At 51.2% G+C, this 21,551-nt stretch overlaps 1 protein-coding gene across 2 annotated transcripts; it reads left to right on the top strand.

The window, feature by feature from the left end:
* The first annotated feature begins 9,887 nt into the window (after positions 1-9,887).
* Positions 9,888-18,841, top strand: PMVK (phosphomevalonate kinase). Of its 2 annotated transcripts, XM_081307433.1 has the most exons (5): positions 9,961-10,404; positions 13,313-13,376; positions 16,435-16,587; positions 17,578-17,707; positions 18,315-18,841. In XM_081307433.1, exons 1-5 carry the CDS (start codon positions 10,310-10,312, stop codon positions 18,449-18,451), a joined length of 579 nt encoding a protein of 192 aa, XP_081163559.1. In that variant the 5' UTR covers positions 9,961-10,309; the 3' UTR covers positions 18,452-18,841. The 2 variants fall into 2 exon arrangements, with proteins under 2 accessions (XP_081163560.1, XP_081163559.1); XM_081307434.1 differs by lacking the exon at positions 13,313-13,376 and having other exon boundaries at positions 9,888-10,404.
* Positions 18,842-21,551: the final 2,710 nt, after the last annotated feature.

The raw sequence follows: 21,551 nt of genomic DNA, 5'->3' as shown, positions 1-21,551 counted from the left end.
GTTGGTGAAGAGGAAGGACCCGGCCGTGGCTGCTCTCCTGACCTGGAGGCCAGTGGGTGGAGACGGGAGCCCAGTGCAGTGGGAAGGGCTGGGGATGCCGCCCAGCGGCAGAGTACTTGCCCAGCTTGTTCCCTGGGTTCGGTTCCCAGCCCCACAGACAGACAGACCAAACCCCCACGTGGCTTGGGTACCACTCCTGGCCGGGCAGTGGGGGGGTGGTCCTGTGGGTAGAGCCACTGGGGGCACAGTGCTGTGTGTGCCAGGCTTTGGCTGGGCCCTGGCAGTGTACGCCCTTGTTGTTGGCAGTACTTGACTGACTCGCTCTTTCAAGAAGAGGCCTTCTGCCCTAAGAGCATCGCTCTAGGGTACCTGGGGGGATCGCTGGAGGGAAGGTAGCCTGCTGGGTCGTCTGCCAGTCCCCCAAACGACTTTCCAGCCAGGCCAGGAGGCGTACAGTCATCTCAGCAGCTTGGGAGGCGGAGACAGGCGGATTGTGAGTTCAAAGCCAGCCTCACAACTCGGTGAGACCCAGTTTCAAACATGAGAAGGGCTGGGGATGATGGTCAGCGGTCAAGCACCCTGGTTCAGTCCCTGGTTCCGAGTCAAACCAAACAAACCCCTTTCTCCCCCGGGGGCTCCCAACCGGACCCCCTCCTCTCCACCCCGCCGTCCTTCTCAGCCCTCACCTCTTTCCCCTGCGGCCCACTTCTTTCCCAGGCTCCACCTGTCCTTGGCCTTCATGCTCTCTGCTCCCCTCCTCTCACCCAGGCCCCTTCGGGTCTGTCCCCTCCTGTCCCCTCCTCTGGGGATCCCCCGGTCCCTGCCCCCAGGGCCTTAGCCTCCCTCCTGTCCTCCATGCCTGACCACCCTGTATCTCCTTGAGGACCAGGGCGTGTACTCTCTTCAAGAGCCGCTTCCAGTCTTCTCTGCTGGACCCCGGGACAGACCAGGGACTGGCTGGCGGTTGCCATGGGAACCTCCCAGAGCCACCCAGATCCAGGGACAGCTCCTCATCTGGCCTTGTTCTGGTCCACAGATGAGCAAAGGCTCTTCCCATGTTCCTAGCAGGGGTCTGGGAGGGACAGTGTGGGATGGGGTGGGGTGGGGCCATGGATCTTGGACATGGATCTCCCCCCCAAACTGTCACCCACTCAGGCTCTTATCTGAGTTTCCTGTCCCTTTTCTCACAGGCCTTTCTCAAGGTCACCACTCTTTGGTGGCCTTTGGCTTCCAGATTAGCTGCCTGCCCGCTCCTCCATGGAGTGACCCTTCCCACTCACCGTTCTGCTGTATCCCAGGCCAGCTGCAGCCCAGCTGGGCCTCTTCTCATTAGAGATTTGGCCTGAGCAAGATTGGGGTCAGAAAAGCCAGAGTTAGGTCCCCACTGTGCCCACCCAGGGCCTGGCCAGATGCCCCTGTGGCTTAGGGCTCGGGCCTCTTCATTTGAGCAGACTCTGCAGTGGCCCCCTCGCAGGCGGCTTTGGGGTTAAACATTCCCCTTAAGATCATGAAAAGGCATCTGCAAGCTGCCGAGTCCCGCTGTCCTTTGGTTTCCATGGGACATTGCTTCCAGGCCTCCTATGGCTACTGAAACCCGTGGCTGCTCTGGACCCTTATATAAAATGACATCGTATTGTGTAAGGTCCTTGCTAAGCATCTGGACGGCCATCTTAAGTCATAGAAGCAATTTTAAGAAAGATTTTGCTTTCCTGCCCAAGGGCTTTCTAGGAAAGGCTCAGCACCCCCTCATACCAGCCCTGCCCCTAGCCTCCTGGGTGGTATCAACCCACCCTTCACTGCCCACATTAGGACCTGCCCTACCCAGTTTAACCCTGAGCATCCCCCATAAGTCTTGAACCCCAAGCCTGTTCTGCCTCTCTCTGTCTATGGAAAGGGGGCCTTTGTCCCCTCTGACAAATAAACTCTCCTGTGTATCTCTGCCTGGTCTTCGTCTCTCATTTCTCGCTGGCCGCCTCCCGGTTCAATTTGCATATTACCTGTGCACAGCACAGACTCCCCTGTACTTTATTACTTATTAATTTATTTTTCTGGTCATGGGGATTGAGCCCAGGAGCTTTCTACCTCTGAGCTACATCTTCAGCCTTTTTATTTTTTTTATTTTTAGACAGAGTCTTGCGAAGTTGCCAAGGCCGGCCTCCAACTTGTGATCCTCCTGCCTCAGCTTCCCATCCAGCTGTCACTATAAGCATGCTCCACGTTGCCTGGCTTCCCATGTACTTTATTTAAATAATCTCTAGCGGACTTATAGGACCTAATACAACGGAAATGCTATGTAAACAGTTGTTGTACTGCATTGTTTAGGGACTAATGTTAAGAAAAAAGCCTGCACATTTTCAGAATGGATGTATTCTTTCCCCCAAATATTTCCAATCTGCAGCTGATGGAATCCAGGGATGTGGGATCTGCAGATACAGAGGGCCAACTGTACGGTAGAGGTATATTTTAATTTTACTTCATGTCTAAGGAGGAAACTGAGGGTTATTGCTGTGGGACAAGAGGATGCTTGTTCCCAAATCAGGTTACAGGAGCTGGCAGGGGAATGAGGCTAACTAACATTCAAGTTCCAACCCGGTGCTAGATTTGGGGCCCCAATCCTTGTCCATGAGGTTAACAGGATTAGTTTAACACAAAGCAGATTTTTCTTTTTTTCCAGTACCAGGGGTGCTGTACCACTGTGGTACATCCCCAGTTGTTTTATTTTTTGAGACAGGGTCTCACTAAGTTGCCTAGGCTAGACTTGTACTTGCAACCCTCCTCCTCAGCCTCCTGAGGTGCTGGGATTGCAGACATGCACCCATATCCTGGGCTAACAACTCTGTCTTAGTGCTGCCGGGAGTCTGCAGAGTGGATGAAGAGGAAGGCGGGGTGGCCTTTGAGCTGGATCTTGGAGGATAATAAGGGTTCAGTAATGGGAGAAGGGCTTTCAGGCGGGGAGGGTGAGATGAAGGAAGTGTGGGTGGCCTGGGATCTGATGGTTTTGAGGTACGAATTCTCCCACAGTCCTGCCTGTGAAGACGATCTTTGCTATAGGAAATAGGGACGGTGAATTAGAATGGGCAGGCCCTGTCTGGGTGCAGTGGCACACACCTGTACTCCCAGCTGCCTGGGAGGCTGAGGCAAGGGGGTTGCAAGTTTGAGGCCAGCCTGGGCATCAGACCTGACTCAAAAAAAAGCAGGGGAGGGCTGGGGCATGGCTCAGTGTTCAATCCCTAGTGCTCAAAACAAAAGAGCTGCCTTGGGTGGAGAGAGGAAGGAGTCAGGGGACAGGGACACACCCTCCCTCCCAGCTGGGACAGGTTGGATGACTCCACCCTCACCCAAGTTTGGGAAAGGCCAAAGCTGGTTTTGTGGGATGGCAGGTTTGGGGAGGTGCTTGGCTCGGTTTTGCTGAATATGGGCCTAGGGTAGGTCCGCCATCGAGCCGAACATCTTTCTGCTCCAAGTCAAACGTCCCTGCCTCCCTGAAACGCAGACTTTGAAGGAGGAAGCTACTGAGAGGGAGAGATCAGGTGACTTACCCAAGGTCCCATCGTCACTAGACATGGGAAGATGGCGGCCCTAGGCGGCACGTGAAACATGTCCGTTTCTCTGGCTGGTTCCGCTCCCCAGCCTGTGTGTTCCACCTGCCACCTGCTTCAGCTACCTGGGCCCAAGGCCCCTGCGACATTTCCTTTCTGGCCACCAATGCCACCTTGGTGGCCCCAGCTTGTGGGCAGAAGACTAGCCCTGGATGAGCCTTGTTCAGAGGTGGGAAAGGAGGACCCAAGAGGGAAGCCACTTCTCCAGGCTCACAGAGCTTGCTAGGGGCGGAGCGAAGGCTGGAGCCTAGGGCTGCTGACCTCCAGCTGACGGTCCCTCTGTCCCTTCTCCCTGGTCTCCTCCCTTCCTCTTGAGCATGGAATTCAGGCTCTGAGGTGAGGTCTGGAAGAGCTGCTCGCCACCAGTGGGGTTTCCCTGATCTTGTCCCCAGCAGCCACCTCCCTCAAGGGTTTCTCTGCAGAGATGTCTGGTCGTTGCCACAAGGGGGCAGCAGGGGAGGGACAGGAGGTTGGGCCTGCAGAGGACTGGGAGGGAGGGAGGGAAACCTGGGCAACTGGGTATGGGGTTGTGAGGTCTCAGCCTTGGGGACACCCACAAAGGGCTCCTATAGGCTCATGGAGCAGGGAGTGTGGTTCCCAATTACCCCTTCCAAGACCACCCCCACTCATTCACTTGTTTCACTTGTTCGTTTGTTCATTAGTCATCTGTGGGCTCTTACCCTGTGCCTGGCCCTGGGCTGGTGCTGTTTGATACATTTTCCAACAGCTGTTGTTGGAGGAAAAGAGGGAAGGAGCTAGGCTGTCTGCAGAGGCTGGCTTGCATGCCCAGGAGGATGCCCTGCCTGGCCCAGAAAACATCTGGCTTTGGAGCTGGACAGATCTGGTTTCTTTCTTTAGAGCTCCTGATTGGGAAACCAGTCTCCTAATCTCTCTTTTGATTGAGTAAGAAAAGGTCTGACACCTAGTAAATGCTCAGTAAATGAGAAGTATTAACTCTGGGGGAGAGACATAAGAGTAAATTAATACCACGTAGGTGGGTAAATACAGGGGGCATCAGAGACAGAAAATGGGTGTCTAGGCGGGTGTGGTGGCACATGCCTGCAACTCAGCAACTTGGGAGGCTGACGCAGGGAGATCTCAAGTTCCAGGCAAGTTAGAGAGAGCCTGCCTGTCTCAAAAAATAAAGCTGGGCACAGAGGTGCACGCATGTAATCCCAGCAGCACAGGAGGCTGAGGCAGGAGGATTGCCAGTTCAAAGCCAGCCTCAGCAAAAGTGAGGCACTGAGCAATCATGAGACCCTGTTTCTAAATAAAATACAAAATAGGGCTGAGGATGTGGCTCAGTGGTTGACAAGTGCCCCTTAGCTCAATCCCTGGAAACATACACACTCACACACACACACACACACACACACACACACACATAGATGGATGGATGGGCTGGGGGGATTCAGGGAGAGCTATGGTCATGTCACATGTAAGGGCTGGTCCACAGCCCACATCTACAGTTACAAGAACTGGCCGGGGCAGGGTGGGGGGTGCTGGGGTTGTGGCTCAGTAGTAGGATGCTCACCTAGCAAGTGCAAGGCCCTGGGTTTGATCCTCAGCATCACATAAAAATAAATAAATAAATAAAATAAAGGTATTGTGTCCACCTACAACTAAAAAAGAAAAGAAAGAACTGGCCAGGGTGGAGGATTGGCTGGGTCTGTTGGGAACAGCTGTGGGAGGAGAAACCAGAAGCAGAAGCATGACGTTCAGCAGGGACAGTGGATGTCCCTGAGCCACAGATAGACGGCATCTCGTCCTACGATGGACAGGCTTGCCTGTGTGGGCACCCGACCCTCTTCCAGGCTCTGCAGTGCTGGGTGGGCGGGTCCCCCAGGCTCACACTGTTTTTAGGTGGGTGACTACAGAAGGCAGGCCTGCGGTTGATGTCCAGGCTGTCCTTTTGGCCTGTGAAGCAAATCTCTCTCTTTTCTTTGGCACTGGGAATTGACCCCAGGGGTGGTCTACCACTGAGCCACATCCCATCCCTTTTTATTTATTTTTTTCTTGAAATAGGGTCTCACTGAGTTTCCCAGGCTGACCTGGAACTGGGTCCTCCTGCCCCAGACTCTTGAGTGACTGGGATTCCAGACTCACCCCCCACCACCTCACCCCCCCTGGTTTCAAACCTCTCCTTAAGTGGTCGGCTTTCTGGGGAAGAGGTTCCTGAGCTGGGGAGACACCTCTCTGTTGCTCTTTAGGCCTCCTCCTCCTGCACCTCCATGGGGCAGTGGTGGCAGACATACCTGGCTTCCCATCTGAGTGGTCAAGGACTCTGGCCGCCCCCTTCCCCAGCAGGCTCTACCCAGGGGCTGCACTTTCCGTTTCCTGCCCCCACTCACCAGCACCTGCCTCTGAGTAGTGCCCCTAGGGGCCACCCTTGAGCTCACCAAGGCTTTGCACGTGGTACCTCGACATTCTCCTGGGTTGTGGAAGGAAGGAAAGGCAGATGTTATACAGCAGAGAATTTCATGGGCTAGTGGGGGGCTTGGGAGGCAACTTCTGGCTTGGGGAGTATTTGAGCCAGTGGGGGCACTCCACCACCGAGCTACATCCCCAGCCATTTTAAAAAATTTATTTATTTATTCTAATTTGTTATACGTGATTGCAGAATGCACTTCAATTCATAGTACACTTGTAGAGCACAACTTTACATATCTCTGGTTGTCACAAAGTAGAGTCACACCATTCGTGTCTTCATACATGTACTTAGGGTAATGATGTCCATCTCATTCCACCATCTTTCCTACCCACATGCCCCCTCCCTTCCCTTCTCCCCTTTGCTCTGTATAAAGTTACTCCATTCCTCCCATGCTCCCCCTCACACCCATAATGGATCAGCATTCACACATCAGAGAAAACATTGGGCCTTTGGTTTTTTGGGATTGGCTAACTTCACTTAGCATTATCTTCTCCAACTCCATCCATTTACCTGCAAATGCCATAATTTATTCTCTTTTAATGCTGAGTAATGTTCCATTGTGTATATACACCACAGTTTCTTTATCTATTCATCTACTAAAGGGCATCTAGCTTGCTTCCACAGTTTAGCTATTGTGAATTGTGCTGCTATAAACATTGATGTGGCTGTGTCCCTGTTCTATGCTGTTTTTTAAGTCCTTTGGGTATAAACCAAGAAGTGGGAAAGCTGGGTTAAATGGTGGTTCCATTCCTAGTTTTTTTTTTTTTTTTTTAAGAGAGAGAGAAAGAGAATTTTTTAATATTTATTTTTCAGTTTTTGGTGGACACAACATCTTTATTTTTATGTGGTGCTGAGGATCGAACCCAGCGCCCCGCACATGCCAGGCGTCCGCGTTACCGCTTGAGCCACATCCCCAGCCCCATTCCCAGTTTTCCAGGGAATCTCCACATGGCTTTCCAGATTGGTTGCATCAATTTGCAGTCCCACCAGCAGTGTATGAGTGTTCCTTTTCCCCACATCCTTGCCAATGCTTATTGTTTGTATTCTTAATAGCTGCCTTTCGGACTGGAGTCAGATGAAATCTTAGAGGAGTTTTGATTTGCATTTCTCTGCTAGAGACGTTGAACATTTTTCCATATATTTGGTGGTTGATTGTATATCATTTTCTGAGAAGTGTCTATTCAGTTTCTTGGCCCATTTATTGATTGGGTTATCTATTTGTGTGTGTGTGTGTGTGTGTGTGTGTGTGTGTGTGTGTGTGTTAAGTTTTTTGAGTTCTTATATATTCTAGAGATTAGTACTCTTGTTAAGGATGTTGGGGCCTAATCCGACACGATGAAGATTTGGGCCTATTTCTTCTTCTATTAGTTGCAGGGTCTCTGGTCTACTTCCTCGTGCTCCTTGATCCACTTTGAGTTGTTTTGTGCATCGTGAGAAATAGGGATTTAATTTCATTTTGTTGCATATGGATTTCCAGTTTTCCCAGCACCATTTGTTGAAGAGGCTATCTTTTCTCTAATATATGTTTTTGGTGCCTTTGTCTAGTATGAGATAACTGTATTTATGTGGGTTGGTCTCTGTGTCCTCTATTCTGTACCATTGGGCTACAAGTCTATTTTGGTGCCAATACCATGCTGTTTTGTTACTATTGCTCTGTAGTATAGTTTAAGGTCTGGTATTGTGATGCCTCCTGCTTCATTCTTCTTGCTAAGGGTTGCTTTGGCTATTCTGGGTCTCTTATTATTTTTTATTTTGAGATAGAGTCTTGCTAAGTTTCCCAGGCTGGTCTCCAAGTTGTGATCCTTCTGCCTCAAACTCCCAAGTACCTAGGATTATAAGCATGTGCCACTGCCCTGGCTGAGTGACTATTCTTGAAGAGCTGGGTGGATAAGTGTGTGCACTGGCAGATTGAGGCTTTCTGGTGGTGACAAGGCCGGGGGTGTGTCCACAGGGGCAGGTGTTGGAGGAAAAATGGAAAAAAAAAAAAAAAAAAAAAACTTTGATCATCCCGGGCCAAGGAATTGAGCAGCAGTTCCTTGTTGAATGGACTGGCCAGAAGGGGTAGTCAGTGAGACTGAAGTCCCTGAGAATGATGACAGGACTGGGAGGAAAAGGAGACAGGGCCACAGGGTGTGATCCCAGTGGCTCAGGAGGCTGAGGCAGGAGGATTGCAGGTTGAAAGCCAGCCTCAGCAATTCAGCGAGGTCCTAAGCAACTCAGTGAGACCCTGTCTCTAAATAAAATATAAAAAAGGGCTGGGGTGTGGCTCAGTGGTTAAGTGCCCTTGGGTTCAAACCCTGGTACAAATAAAAACAAAAACGAAAACAAAACAAAAAAAACCCCAAACCCAGAAGCCATTGATTAAGTCTCAGGAAACAAGAAGGAGGCACCACGATGGGTGGCAGTTAATCCTGAGGAGGGTAAGGGTAGCCCAGCCAGGTGGCAAGAACCTTAGAGGAGCTGGAGTTTTCCCAAAGGCTGATGAAAGACTGGAACCTGAAGCGGAGGGAGAGGGAGGCCTTGCTGAGACTGAGGGCTGGGGGAGAGGGCAGCCAGCAGGGACAGAGAAGCTGGAGGAGAGGGTAGGATGCAGGAAGTTTTCTGATGAGGGACTGGAAATTTCAGGGGAGTCTGATTTCAGAGAAGACGAGGGAAGTAGGGGCAGATTGGGTCAGGTGAGGGAAGAGACACTTGGGGGAAATTCTGACTTTTTTCTAGTAATTAGAAAGCAGGAAAGTGAGAAGGGAGTTATTCCTTGTAGCTTCTGCTGGTCTAGCTGAGATCTGGGCTTTCAGTGGAGGCCCACGTAAATGTTTACAGAAGGTGAACTGGAAAATCCGATCCTGGGTTGAATTATAAACCATAATAAAAACACAGAGGGCTAAGAACAAATAACAATCCCTTACAACTGGATGATACTTTAGAATTTATGAGGTGTTTTATTGCATTTTAGCATATATTTTCTTTATTTTCCTCTTATTGCAACCCTGTGAGGTGGGCATCGTCGATGGTAAAAGTTATGACGGGCTGAAGGTCACATTCCCATGAAGTGTCAAAACTAGGATTAAAACTCTTTCCACTCTGCCCTGTCTGAAGTGCCTTGATGAGCACAGTTAAAATTTTGAGTTGCTTTAAAAAATCCTCCTGAAATCTATTCTCTTTGTACCTTATCATTCTTTTGTGCCACTTTTTCAATATTCAGGGTTTATCTCAAGGACGTCTCCTCACTTCACTTAGTCTCTTCTTACATGATTTGATAAGCCATCATATGGAGGCAGTAACTGTTTGCAGGCTCTGTTTTGACAAGCTCGGAAAAATGCAAGAAAGAGACTCAGGACTAAAGACAACTGTGTCTACTTAACTGGGAGGAGGTGTCCTGGAGCGGGCTGAGGTAGAACTGGACACTGGAGGAAGGGAGAGATAACTACCACTAATTCTCAACTCCTGGCCGGGAGATGGTCTCCGGATAAAACCGGTTAATCTCATCCAAAGCCACGTCATTCCAAGCTTTCCAGCTTCCCAAAACCTTTGGAGAGGAGGATGCGGCTAGAAAAGGGATAGATTGCTTGTTGGGTCAAAAGGGTCAAATCCCATCGGCCTCCACACTTACAAAACCGGTTTCACAATAAGCGAGCGTGGGCGAGGCTAAGCGCCACCCTCGTGATGACGTCACGAGACACAGCCCTATCACGTCATTACCGTGTTTTACATCTCCAGAAAGACCCATTTCCACTGTGGGGCAAATACAAATTTGTTTAATCACATGGGTCATAAAACACAAGTAAAAAAGCATTCGAGAAAAATTCTTCAACATTATTAGGTATAATTTTTTTTCATCATGTTTTAGGCTATCTGGGGGGAAGATGAGGTCCACCTCTGGAAATTTTAAGATGTTGTCCCCCCTCTGAGAAAAGTAGTTGCGTCCGACTCCTCCCCGCCCGGCGGTTTCGGAGGCACGGCCGTGACGTGAGGTTCTGGGCGGGGCTGGACTGGCTCAAGTGCGCTCTAGAGGGGGAGCTTCTTTAGGGGAGAAGGCTGCCCTGGAAATAAGCCTCTTTTGTGTATGTACATTTTCTCCTTTTTTCTTCTCTCCGTACTTGTTTAGTCATGAATTAAAACATATGGAAGATGGAGGGACCTCAGTCCTCTTTACAGCTATGAAGAGGGAGAGGATCCCTCCTCCTTGCCTCTCCCAGTGGCCACGTCCATTTCGCGCGGAGTGGCCCGATTTCAGGGGTACGATGGGTCCGCGTTAGGGATAGGAAAGCCGAATGGCCTCATGGCCCCGCAGGGAGGCGCCCCCCGACTGGTGCTGCTGTTTAGCGGGAAGAGAAAATCCGGGAAGGACTTCGTGACCGAGGCGCTGCAGAGCAGGTGTCTGTGGGGAGGGGAGGAGGAGGAGAGGGAGCTCACTGCGTCCGGCGACCCAGGGGAGCGTGTGGGTCTGCTGGAGTGGGCTTCGGACCCCAGCTTCTCTGGTGGCCGGGCAGGAGGAGCAGGAGAAGATGCAGGATTGCCACCATCACTTAAGACAGCCGTCTGCACACGCCCACTCCAAAGACAGGCGACCACTTCTGCAAAGCCCTTAGCTGTAGGACTGTCTCTCCAAGAGTCACCAATGAAACAGTGACTACCAAGGCACCTTCTGTATACTTTTCCTATTCTCATGACAGTGCTGTGAGGTAATTTACAAATAAAGAAATTGACGCACAGATAAGGGATTTCTTTAAAAACATACCCAGTATGTGTCTGGTTCCAAAGGCAATCTTTGTTCATTGAGGACAAGGACCCCTAATAGTAGGGATTTAATAAGTCTTTATTATATGCCAGGCACTGTACCTGTATTAATTTATTTAATCATCATAACCTTTGGTAGGTACCGTGTAGTGTTATTTGCCTCTCCACTTCACAGATGAAGCAAGGGAGTCTCTGAAAAGTTAAAAACAAAATTTACTGGGGTTGCAAATTAAGTGGCGAATCCAGGATTCAAATTCAGTTTTATTGACTCCAGGGACTGGGTTATTTCAGTTTTAGCTCACCACTTCCCCCAAATAATAATAATGCCTTTAGCCTTCGCTCATTGTTTTTTCTTGGAGCAAGATATTCTGTCTGGCATTTTTGCTGGGGACTGGTCTAGGAGGGCAGAGAAGGGGAGAAAGTGGAGTGGGGCTCCTCTCCGCTTATTCCCCATACTGGGGATTGAACCCAGGGGTGCTCTACCGCTGAGCTACACCCCCAGACCTTTTTATTTTTAATTTTGAGACAGATTCTCACTGAGTTGCCCAGGCTGGTCTTGACTTTGTAATCCTCCTGCCTCCGCCTCCCAAGTTGCTGAGATTATAGGTGCACCACACGCCAGGTGCTCCTCTCCCCTTGAGGGCTAGTAGGGTGTGGTGTCAGGAAACTGTTTTGGGTACCCTGGGGGTTCTGAGAGGTTGTGGGGGATTCCAGGGCAGAGATCCATACACAAATTCACCACCAAGTATCTACCATCATTTCCTAAATTGCACCTAAATCAGCTCTGGAAGTTAAATAGCATTAAGAAACAGAGGTTCTGAGATTAGACTTCTGGGATTCACATCGTAGCTCAACCTTAGTGGCCCATCTGGTACACATTTCATATTGACTCTGCCTCAGTTTTTTTTTTTTTTTTTTTTTTTAAAGAGAGAGTGAGAGAGGGAGAGAGAGGGAGAGAGAGAGAGAGAGAGAGAGAGAGAGAGAGAGAGAGAGAGAGAGAATTTTTTTAATATTTATTTTTTAGTTATCATCGGCGGACACAGTCTGCCTCAGTTTTGACATTTGTTCAATGCAGACAAAGACAGGAGGGTGGAAGAATTAAATGAGGTAATGCATGTAAATGGCTTAGAGAATAATTCTTGGCATCTAGAGAAGGCTCAGGAATGAAACGTTGGCTATTTTTATTTTACTCATACTGGTTTCATTAGTTACAGGGTTGCTTCAGGTGAGTCAGTTCCCCTCACTTAGCCTCAGTTTCCTCATCTGAAAATAAGAACACTCATCTCACCACGTTGGTGTTTAAGTGTAGGTGTGAGCAGCTCAAGGCCAGGGCAGAAATTGTGTATCTCATTCATATTTCTGTTACCTGGAATCAAATATGGTGCCCAATAAATGACTGACTAAGATCATGGAACAACTGAAGGGATGAGTTTTTTATGTTGTGGTGACCAAGTTAGTTGAGGCTGAGATATCCCTGGTGGTGACTGGGTTTAGGGTACTAGCAGTAACTTAATTGAGGCAGAATATCATTAGGCCTGGAGGCCTGGTGGGTTTTCTTTCTTTCTTTTTTTTTTTTTGCACCAGGGTTTGAACCCAGGGGCAATTAACCACCAAGTCCCAGTCTCAGCCCTTCCCGCTCCCCCGCTTAAAAATATTTTTTTTTGGTAGATGGGCAGAATACCTTTATTTTATTTATTTATTTATTAAATATATTTTTAAAATTATTGGCCACAGGGGCTGGGGATGTGGCTCAAGCGGTAGCGCGCTCGTCTGGCATGCGTGCGGCCCGGGTTCGATCCTCAGCACCACATACCAACAAAGATGTTGTGTCCGCCGAGAACTAAAAAATAAATATTAAAAAATTCTCTCTCTCTCTCCTCTCTCACTCTCTCTTAAAAAAAAAAAATTATTGGCCACAATACCTTTATTTATTTATTTTATGTGGTGCTGAGGATCAAACCCAGCGCCCTGCACATGCCAGGCGAGCACTCTACTGCTGAGCCACAATCCCAGTCCCCCAGAATGCCTTTATTTTATTTGGTCATTTGTATGTGGCGCTGAGGATCGAACCCAGTGCCTTGTGCATGCTAAGCAAGCGCTCCGCCACTGAGCTACAGCCCCAGCCCTCAGCCCTTTTATATATTTTATTTAGAGACAGGGTCTCGCTGAGTTGCTTAGCGTTTGCTAAATTGCTGAGGCTGGCTTTGAACTTGTGATCCTCCTGAGCCCCTGGGATCATAGGTGTGGGCCTCCATGCCTGGCTTTGGAGGTTCTCCGTGTACTTATCATCCTACGTTTTATCCGTTAGCGTCAGGGCTCCTTTATATTCATTTGAATTTCATAATGATCCTGTTTGGGAGAAAGAAACTCTTATCCCTGTTTATAGATAAGGAAAAGGGGTCAGGGGCGTTGAGAGCTGCCACAGTGACACAAATAGCAGTGGGAGAAATGAGGGCTCGACTTAGGCCTCTGGACTTCTCTTCCGGAGCCTGGAGGCTCCAGGAAGCCCTAGGTTGACTGGGTCCTGTATCTCCCTGTCCCACAGACTTGGAGCTGACATCTGTGCTATTCTCCGGCTCTCTGGCCCACTCAAGGAGCAGTATGCTCAGGTAGGTGGTGGCTCTGTGGCGTCTGGGAACCATCTCCCAGGCTTTGGAGATGTGACAGCTGCTGGCAGAATGGTAGCCAGCTCTTGGTTTTCTGTGAGGGGTATTTTGGGGGCATTTTCAGCTTAAGCGCCTTTCTTTTTTTTTAAATATATTTTTTTTCAGTTAGACACAATATCTTTATTTATTTATTTTTATGTGGTGCTGAGGATCGAACCCAGGGTCTCGCATGTGCAAGGCGAGCACTCTACCGCTGAGCCACAGCCCCCATCCCTTAAGCGTCTTTCTTAATAGCCTCGCTTACTCCAGATCACCTCTGCAGAGCATGTTCAAAAGGGTGTCCAGGGAAGGCTATAGATATTTGAGTTGACAGCTCTGATGCCATTTGATACGCACATGTCTGCACAAAAAAATGACAGCTTACATCTCCCCTCTTCCCTGCTGGCCTGATGGAATGCCCTAGAATTTTCTCCTTAGATATTTAGTGACATGAGTTGTCAAAATAGATTGTTAAATGAAGAGCACAAGTTGTAGAATAGTGTGGTACATCTAAATCTGTTTTGTGTTGCTATAACAAAATACCTGGGGTTGGGTAGTTTGTGCAGAAAAGAGTTATGGAGGTACAAGAACATGGTGCCAACATTCACCTGACTGCTGGTAAGAACCTCATGGTGGAAGAACAGTGAGCAAAAGAGAGGTCATATGGCAAGAGAGATTGAGGGAAGGTACCACGATTACTTTATATAACAACCCATTCGCACCGTAACCAATCCAGTCCCAAGAGAGAAGCTTTAATTCCTCTTAGAGGTTCCAGCATCATCACGTTGAGATCATGATTTTCGGTGGAGACATACCGTAACAGTAGAGAATGCAACATTTGGAAAGGGCTTTGTGACCGAGAATTACAGAAGAATTAAAAATATATTTGCTTATATATCCAGTTCCTCAACAAGTACATACATGGGAGGTGCCTTGCATTTTGTTAAGCACTGCTCAGGTGCTGGGATGTCTGTGTGCACTTCCTGGGAAAGACACATGGGAGACTGTCCCGTTGCCCTGCAGGGGGAAGACAGAGGTGGGACAGAGATTTTTTCATTGCAAATGAATTTGCGTCTTTTGAATTTTGAACCATATAGGTTTAAAAAAAATTGGTTGTTGTTGTTGTTAAAATGGAATTTAGAAAATAAACAGGAACTCCCAGAATCTTGACTTCAGGAAGGGAACCCAGAGGGTGAGATCAGCTTTTCACAGAGAAGAGCCCCCTAGTGGCCCACATTCTGTTGCATCCAGGTGCACATTCCCAGGGACTTGGGCTCAGGGCAGTTGCCCAGTGTGGCCTCTGGGGCCACACAAAAGGAACGGATCCCCGCTTCTGTGCAATAGCCCTGCCTCCGTGAGAGCAGCCTTCTGTCCCGGTGGGTCTTCTCTCGCCTCCTGTGCGGGCCCATCCATAGCGGTCTGAGGGACCGTGGGATTGCAATTTTTTCCTATGGAGAATCTTTCCCGATGAAGTTGGATGCAGAAGTTCCTTGTTCCTGGGAGACAGAGTGGGGTTAACAGGTAGTGGGAGAAGGAGGCAGGAGGGCCAAGGGGAGGTACTACTCAGCTTTCTCCAGTGGGACCTGAGGAACAGTTTCAAAACCACTAATCTACTTGAAAAATCCCAGATCAGGGCCTACTCCAGATCTGCCGAGCCAGAGCCCAGATGGATCAGGGAGGAAAGGGCAGGAGTTTGAGTTTGCATTTTTAAGACTTCCAGAGGAGGCCCTGACAGACCCTCCTGCCCTCTTACTGAATTGAGTTGGGTGCGGTGGCTCACGCTTGTAGTCCAGGGGGCTCAGGAGGCTGAGGCAGGAAGATCGTGTGTTCTAAGCCAGCCTCAGTAACTTAGTGAGGCCCTAAGCAACTCAGTGAGATCCTGTCTCAAAATAAAATACAAAAAAGGGCTGGAGATGAGGCTCAGTGGTTAGGTGCCTCTGAGTTCAATCCTCTACCCCCCCCCCAAAAAAAAAAAAAAAGAAAACAAAAGAAAGAAAAAAACGTTGCTGAATTGATGACCCCAGTCACAGGTGGAAACGTAACCAACAAGCAGGCCACATGCTCCCAGTGGAGGGGAGGGGGTGGCTGATAAGCAGGAGGTAGCTGCTGCCCTCTCCTTGGAACAGGGCATCAGGTGGGGACCAAGGGGCTGAGGGCTGCTGCAGATGCAGTGGCACAAGTCCCACTGGCTCCTGAGGCAGGAGGATCACAAGTTTGAGGTCAGCCTGGGCACCTTAGCGAGAACTTGTCTCCAAGAAGTGAAAAAGGCTGGGAATGTGGCTCCGTGGTGAGTGCCTCTGGCTCAGTCTCCATCCCCTACCCTCATCCCAGAAAAGCAGGAGGAGAGAGGGAGCCTGGGGGGAGGCCTTGCTGAAGGGGAACCAGACCTGAGCTCTTCACACCCCTTCCTGGCCTGGACCCTCTGGATGTGCCCCTCGGGCTGTCAGGATCCTGGAGAAGGGGAGGCCAGGTCTGGAGGCAGCTCCCGGGGGTGGGTGGGGGACCAGGGTTTTCAGCAGAGTGCCAGGAATGTGGGGGTGGGGAAGGGGAAGGGACAGGGCAGAAGGCAGGAGGCACGACTTCCCCAGGAGTTGGGGTGGGTCAGACGGTGGGGGGGGGGGGGGGACGTGCAGTGAAGTTGGTTGGTTTTTGTCAGATTTCCCACTTGAGTTGAAGGCTAAGCCTGTGCCCAGGGGTTGCCAACTAATTTCAGGATTAGTTTAAGCCAGAAATAATTGGGAAGGTAAAATTTGCAAAGAGAAAACCACATCAAACATTCAAAGACAGATGGAAACAGTTTCTGGATGACCCCAGACCTTCCTCCCACCTTTGAGTGACTGGGGTTTGTCCTGTTCCAGAACTCTCTCCTTTGCAGACCTTTGGCCTAGTGGCTGGAGTCATTCTTGCTCTACGCTGGGGAGGTGGTGCTGGGAAGGTGGTGCGGCAGGGCCTGCTCTTCCAGTTCTAGGAGGGCCTTCGAGATTGAGAGGGCAGTGCCTGAGGCGTAATATGCTTTGGACAGGAGCACAGCCTGGACTTCCAGAGACTTCTGGACGCCAGCACCTACAAGGAGGCTTATCGGAGGGACATGATCCGCTGGGGGGAAGAGAAGCGCCGGGCCGACCCGGGCTTTTTCTGCAGGAAGATCGTAGAAGGCGTCTCCCAGCCCATCTGGGTAAGAGGTCACCTTGGCAGCCAGAGGACAACCTCTCTCCGCAGCCTCACTGTTCCCAGTCCCCTGTCTGCCCTGCCCTGGTCCTATGCAAGTCCCCCGTCTTTCCCCAGGCGTCACAGCAGCCCCCACTCCTCTCGGTCTCTGGCTCTGGCTGTGTCCTGTGATCCGTTCATCGTTCATTGCACAGTGACCTTTTACAAAGGAACACTAGTCACGTCACTGTTAGTCTGCAACACTTTGGTGCTGGACGCACACGCCTGTCATTTCAGCTACTTGGGAATACTGGGGTGGGGGGACCCAAAACAAGACCCTTTGGTGGTTACCCATCATTCTTGTGAACAAAATCAGTCCTTAACTTCTGGACGTTGCTCCTGCTCCTTTTAGCCTCTTTACTCCCTGAGCTGCAACTGCCCCGTCCTTCCCTGTTCCTTAAATAAATCAATCTCGTTTTGTTTTTCTTTCTTTTTTTTTTTTGGTACTGGGGACAACCCAGGGGTGCTCAACCATTGAGTCACATCCCCAACCCTTGTTTATTTTTTATTTTGACACAGGGTCTTGCTAAGTTGTTTAGAGCCTCACTAAGTTGCTGAGGCTGGTCTTGAACTTGCGATCCTCCTGCGTCACTGGGGTTACAGGCATGTGCCACTGTGCCCAGCTGCATTATAGGCTCTGAAGACAGGTGCATTTTACCACTTTGGCCTCAGCATGTGGCACAGTGCCAGCACCTAGTAGGTGCCTCCTGAAACCCTTGTGCAGTGTTCTAGTCGGGTGAACAAGCAGTCTGCAGGGGGTCAGCACTCAGCAGTGTTCTCTCAGTGTGTGACCGAATGGAATGAGGAACTGAGGCCAGCTGCTCTGTCCTAGCTGCTCTGGTGCTCACGATGCCGGGGTGGAGCTGCGATGCCGGGGTGGAGCTGCGCAGTGGTTTGGTTTCTCTGGTATCCCCCTTCCCGCCAGCTGCAGCAACCTGTCTGTGTCCCTGCCCTGCAGCTGGTGAGTGACACACGGAGGGTGTCTGACATCCAGTGGTTCCGGGAGGCCTACGGGGCTGCGATGCAGACGGTCCGCGTGTTCGCCTCGGAGCAGAGCCGGCAGCAGCGGGGCTGGGTGTTCACGCCAGGTAAGCTGCTTGTAGCATCTGTCCCCAGGGCTTGGTTCATAGGTGAGACACACCGTGTGGACAATAAATAAAATAAAAGTATTGTGTCCATTCTATTAAAAAAGAAAGAAGGAAATGAACATGGCCGTGATTCACGCTAAAGCATCATGCCTTTTGGGTTGTGTGTGGTTTTATTTTATTTTATTCTGGGACTGGGGATGGAATCCAGGAGTGCTCTACCACTGAGCCACATCCTCAGCCCTTCATATTGTTTTATTCTGAGACAGGGTGTCACTAAGTTGCTGAGGCTGGCTTTGAACTTGAGATCCCCCTGGCTTAGCCTCCCAAGTGGCTGGGTCACAGGCGTGGGCCACCATGCCCAGCTTGTTTGTGGTTTTCCATGATGCGGTTCACCCTCTGTGCGAAGTGGCAAGTGGAGAGTTCAGTCAGCTGGCCGTGGGCGGTGCGTCTGCACCACAGTGTTGGAGCGGGTGGGGATGCCCTCCAGGTGGGCAGAGCTTGACTTGGGGACAGCAGTGAAGAGGCAGGGGGAGGACCCTCTCCGCCTGAGCCAGCTGGCCTCCACGTCTGCAGGGCTGGGGCCTGACTTCACCATGCCTCTCCACAGGGGTGGATGACGCTGAGTCAGAATGTGGCCTGGACGACTTTGGGGACTTTGACTGGGTCATCGAGAACCACGGAGATGAGCAGCACCTGGAGCAGCAGTTGGCCAACCTGCTGAAATTTGTCCACTCAAGACTTTAGCTGTCAGGCTCTCGAAGTGAGCTGGGCTGGCATGGGGTCGGCTCTGCAGGATGTGGGTGTCCCCACCCTGACCAAGGTGGGGGAGCAGACAGGGCCTGTCCAGATTTCTTGGGGCGAGGGCGGGTGGTTGTCAGGCAAATTAGAGAACCTTGAGGGAGCTGGCTCTCTGTGGAGAAGGCGCCCGACTTCCCTGCCTCCTCAGGAGGACACTTAGAGGGCACAGGAGGGAGGATTCTGTGTGCTTGAAGCAGGAACATGGCCATTGCCACGGGAGCCAGGCCTGTTGGCTCTGGTGGCCCCTCCCTGTCTGGATGTTCTCAGCCCCTTGTTCTGGGCAAGGACCCAGAGCTCCCTAGTATGCTTACTAATAAACCTCCTGGGAACATACGCGTAGAGCTGATTTCTCTCCTGTCCCCAGTGCCAACCTGGACCGCGTGGGGCTTGGAAGGGCCCTGGGGGTCATGGTGGAGGTGGGTCCCTGCATCACCTTGCACCTGCTGGTTGGCATCCTGTGCCTGCACCCTGCAGGTGAGAGGCCTGTTGTGTTGCAGGTGAGATTGGGATCTGAAGGTCTTACGCTCGGGGAGAGTTCCAAGAAGGACTTAGTGTCCCATACAGAGTGTCTCCAGAGAGTGTCCTCATGTTTATGTGGCTTTTCACAATCTCCAGATTTCATCATAGCACCCTGTGGAATGGGCAGGGACCCCTGTGTTTTCGTGTGCATTGCACATATGCCAAGAACTCAGAGCGGTCAAACAGTTGGCCAAGGTCAGAGGGTCAGGTGTCAGGGCTCAGAGTGAGATGCAGCCCTGATGCCTGGCCCAGCCCCATCCGCCACGTCGTTGTGAACATGGCACTAAGCCCCTCAGCCACTTGCCCTCCCCTGGCCAAGTTGAAGTGCCCCAGCTCTCTAGCCCTGGTTTGTTCTCCTCCCCAGATTCTGCCAGTGCTCACAGAAAGGGGGCCACAGAAGCGGTCGATGCTCAGTGTGACCCAGCAAAACCCGGCACACCCTTCCCCATCACCACCACGTTGCTGGGCCCCCGACACTGAGCACACTCCGAGGGGCAGGACCTGGGCTGTTCCCCAAAGCGCTTTCAGCTAGGGGAGGGACAGACATGTACCCCAAGGTGCCAGAATGCTGAACTCCATGCCAGAGAGAATCTGAGGGAAGGTGGCTGGGACCGAGTGGCACTCCAGGCCCGACACGCCCAGGTGAGCCCTGGCCCTCTGTGCTGGGCGCACTGTCCCTGCTGCTAGGGAATCTTCCTCTGAGCCAGAGAAGATGCTGGTGAACGAGCCCAGTCATGGAAGTGACCCAAAGTCACCGGGTCCAAGTCCAATGGAGGTCAGGTCTTTGGATCCCACACCGGGACAAGTGTCCCAGAGGAAAGGTGGGGCAGGGGTCTGTTGCAACTCTGAGAAGAGCCCTGAGCTGGAGACTCAGGGTTCCCAGGGGCCCCAGGGCAACTAGTCCAACAGTGACCTGAAGTGGGACCCCTCAGGGGTCTCCCCAAAAAGACACTGAGTGAATCTCAGCATAGAGCAACACAGAACCCGAGGTGATCGTCAAAGCACCTACTTCCTGTAGGTTGTTTCTATGTATTGTTGATTGATTGATTGAAGAACAGTTCCCTTAACAAGGGTATATGGGCGAGGTGCGGGCGAGCTGTGGCAGGGCTGCAGTCAGATGAGGCATTGTGGCCTTGCCCTCGACTGCCCTAGAGGTTGGGCAGAAAGGTGTCCTGTGTCACTCTCGGGCTTGGCAGAAGGTTGTGCAGGGCATAAGGAAGGCAGAAAAGGCTTTGGGGTTTAGAAAGAGGGAGGTGCTTGTGGGAGGGAAGGACGGTGGGTACAGGGTTGGCCTCCCCTGCAGTGAAGGTGGCATCTTGGATGGTGTTGGGGGCCTAGAGGAGTTGACACAGTTGGGAGAGAGGAGCCTGACAAGGACAGGAGGCAGAGCTGACCCAGCAGGGAAGGACATGAGTGTCTGGCCAGGGAAAGGAAGGGGGAGCTCGGATAGGTTTCTTTTTTGGTACTGGGGATTGAGCCCAGGGGTGCTCAACCACTGAGCCACACCCCAGCCCATGTTTATATTTTATTTAGAAACAAGGTCTCACTGAGTTGCAGAGACTGGATTTGAATTCATGATCCTCCTGGCTCAGCCTCCTGAGCTGCTGGGATTTTAGGCGTGCGCCGCCATGCCTGGCCCAAAGGTAGTTTGAAGAGGGGAAGGAGCTGGTGATGTGCTCAGTGGTAGAGTCCAGCAGCCTGGGGTCCTAGGTTCAATCCCCAGCATTGCAAAAGAGGATTAAAAAAGAAGGAGAAAAAAGACGGGTAGGGAGAACAAACAAGGAGAAATTCCACAAGGTTCCAAGCAACACGAGACAGGCCCGGGGAGAGCCAGGGTTCTTGGAAAGCAGACAGATTGGTGATGGTGTCCAGCCTCGTTCTGACTCAGCCCACCATGTTCTCAACAGTCAAACTGGCTCCACTCTAGAAGGGGGCAGAGGTACCCATCCAGCGGCAGAGTTGGAACCTCCTGGTTGTGGGTGAGGAACCACGTGCTGCCTGATGTGATCACCTCCTGGGTCCCTGCACTGTCTCACCATGCATGCCATTGCATCCATTTCCTGGGCTCCTGGCATGGGCCACAGTGGCCCTAGGAGCTGAGGGACACAGCTGCAAGAAAGACATGGTCCCTGCCACTGGGGAATTTGCCTTCCAGTGAGAAGACCAGGAAGAAGACACAGGTGGGTCCAACAGAACCTGGCACCGAGGGGCCACAGCAGTCCCCAGAGATGAGGAACACAGGCCTGTGCCCAAGGCCTGTGTTTACTGCCCTCCCCTGGGGGACGTCCCTCTGTGTGAGGGAATGTGCTGGTACCTCCTTGCTTCTGAAGGTGGTCAACTCCTGCCTTCTTGGGCCATGAGGTAAAGCTCTAGATGGACGTGAATCTGCCAAATGTGGTACCAGGGTAAGGGCTCACTGACAGTTAAGTGAGAAGAACAGGAGGCAGGGTGGCATGGCCAGGGTGGGGAGCTGGGGGGTCTCCTATGGAGGAGCAGAGAACTCTGGGAGGGGTGCCTGCTTTCTGAC

Source organism: Spermophilus citellus (genome assembly GCF_964194105.1).
Source record: "Spermophilus citellus genome assembly, chromosome: 9".
Taxonomy (NCBI): domain Eukaryota; kingdom Metazoa; phylum Chordata; class Mammalia; order Rodentia; family Sciuridae; genus Spermophilus; species Spermophilus citellus.
The sequence above is the reverse complement of the archived record's forward strand: the minus strand, read 5'-3'. Positions and strand labels throughout refer to the sequence as shown.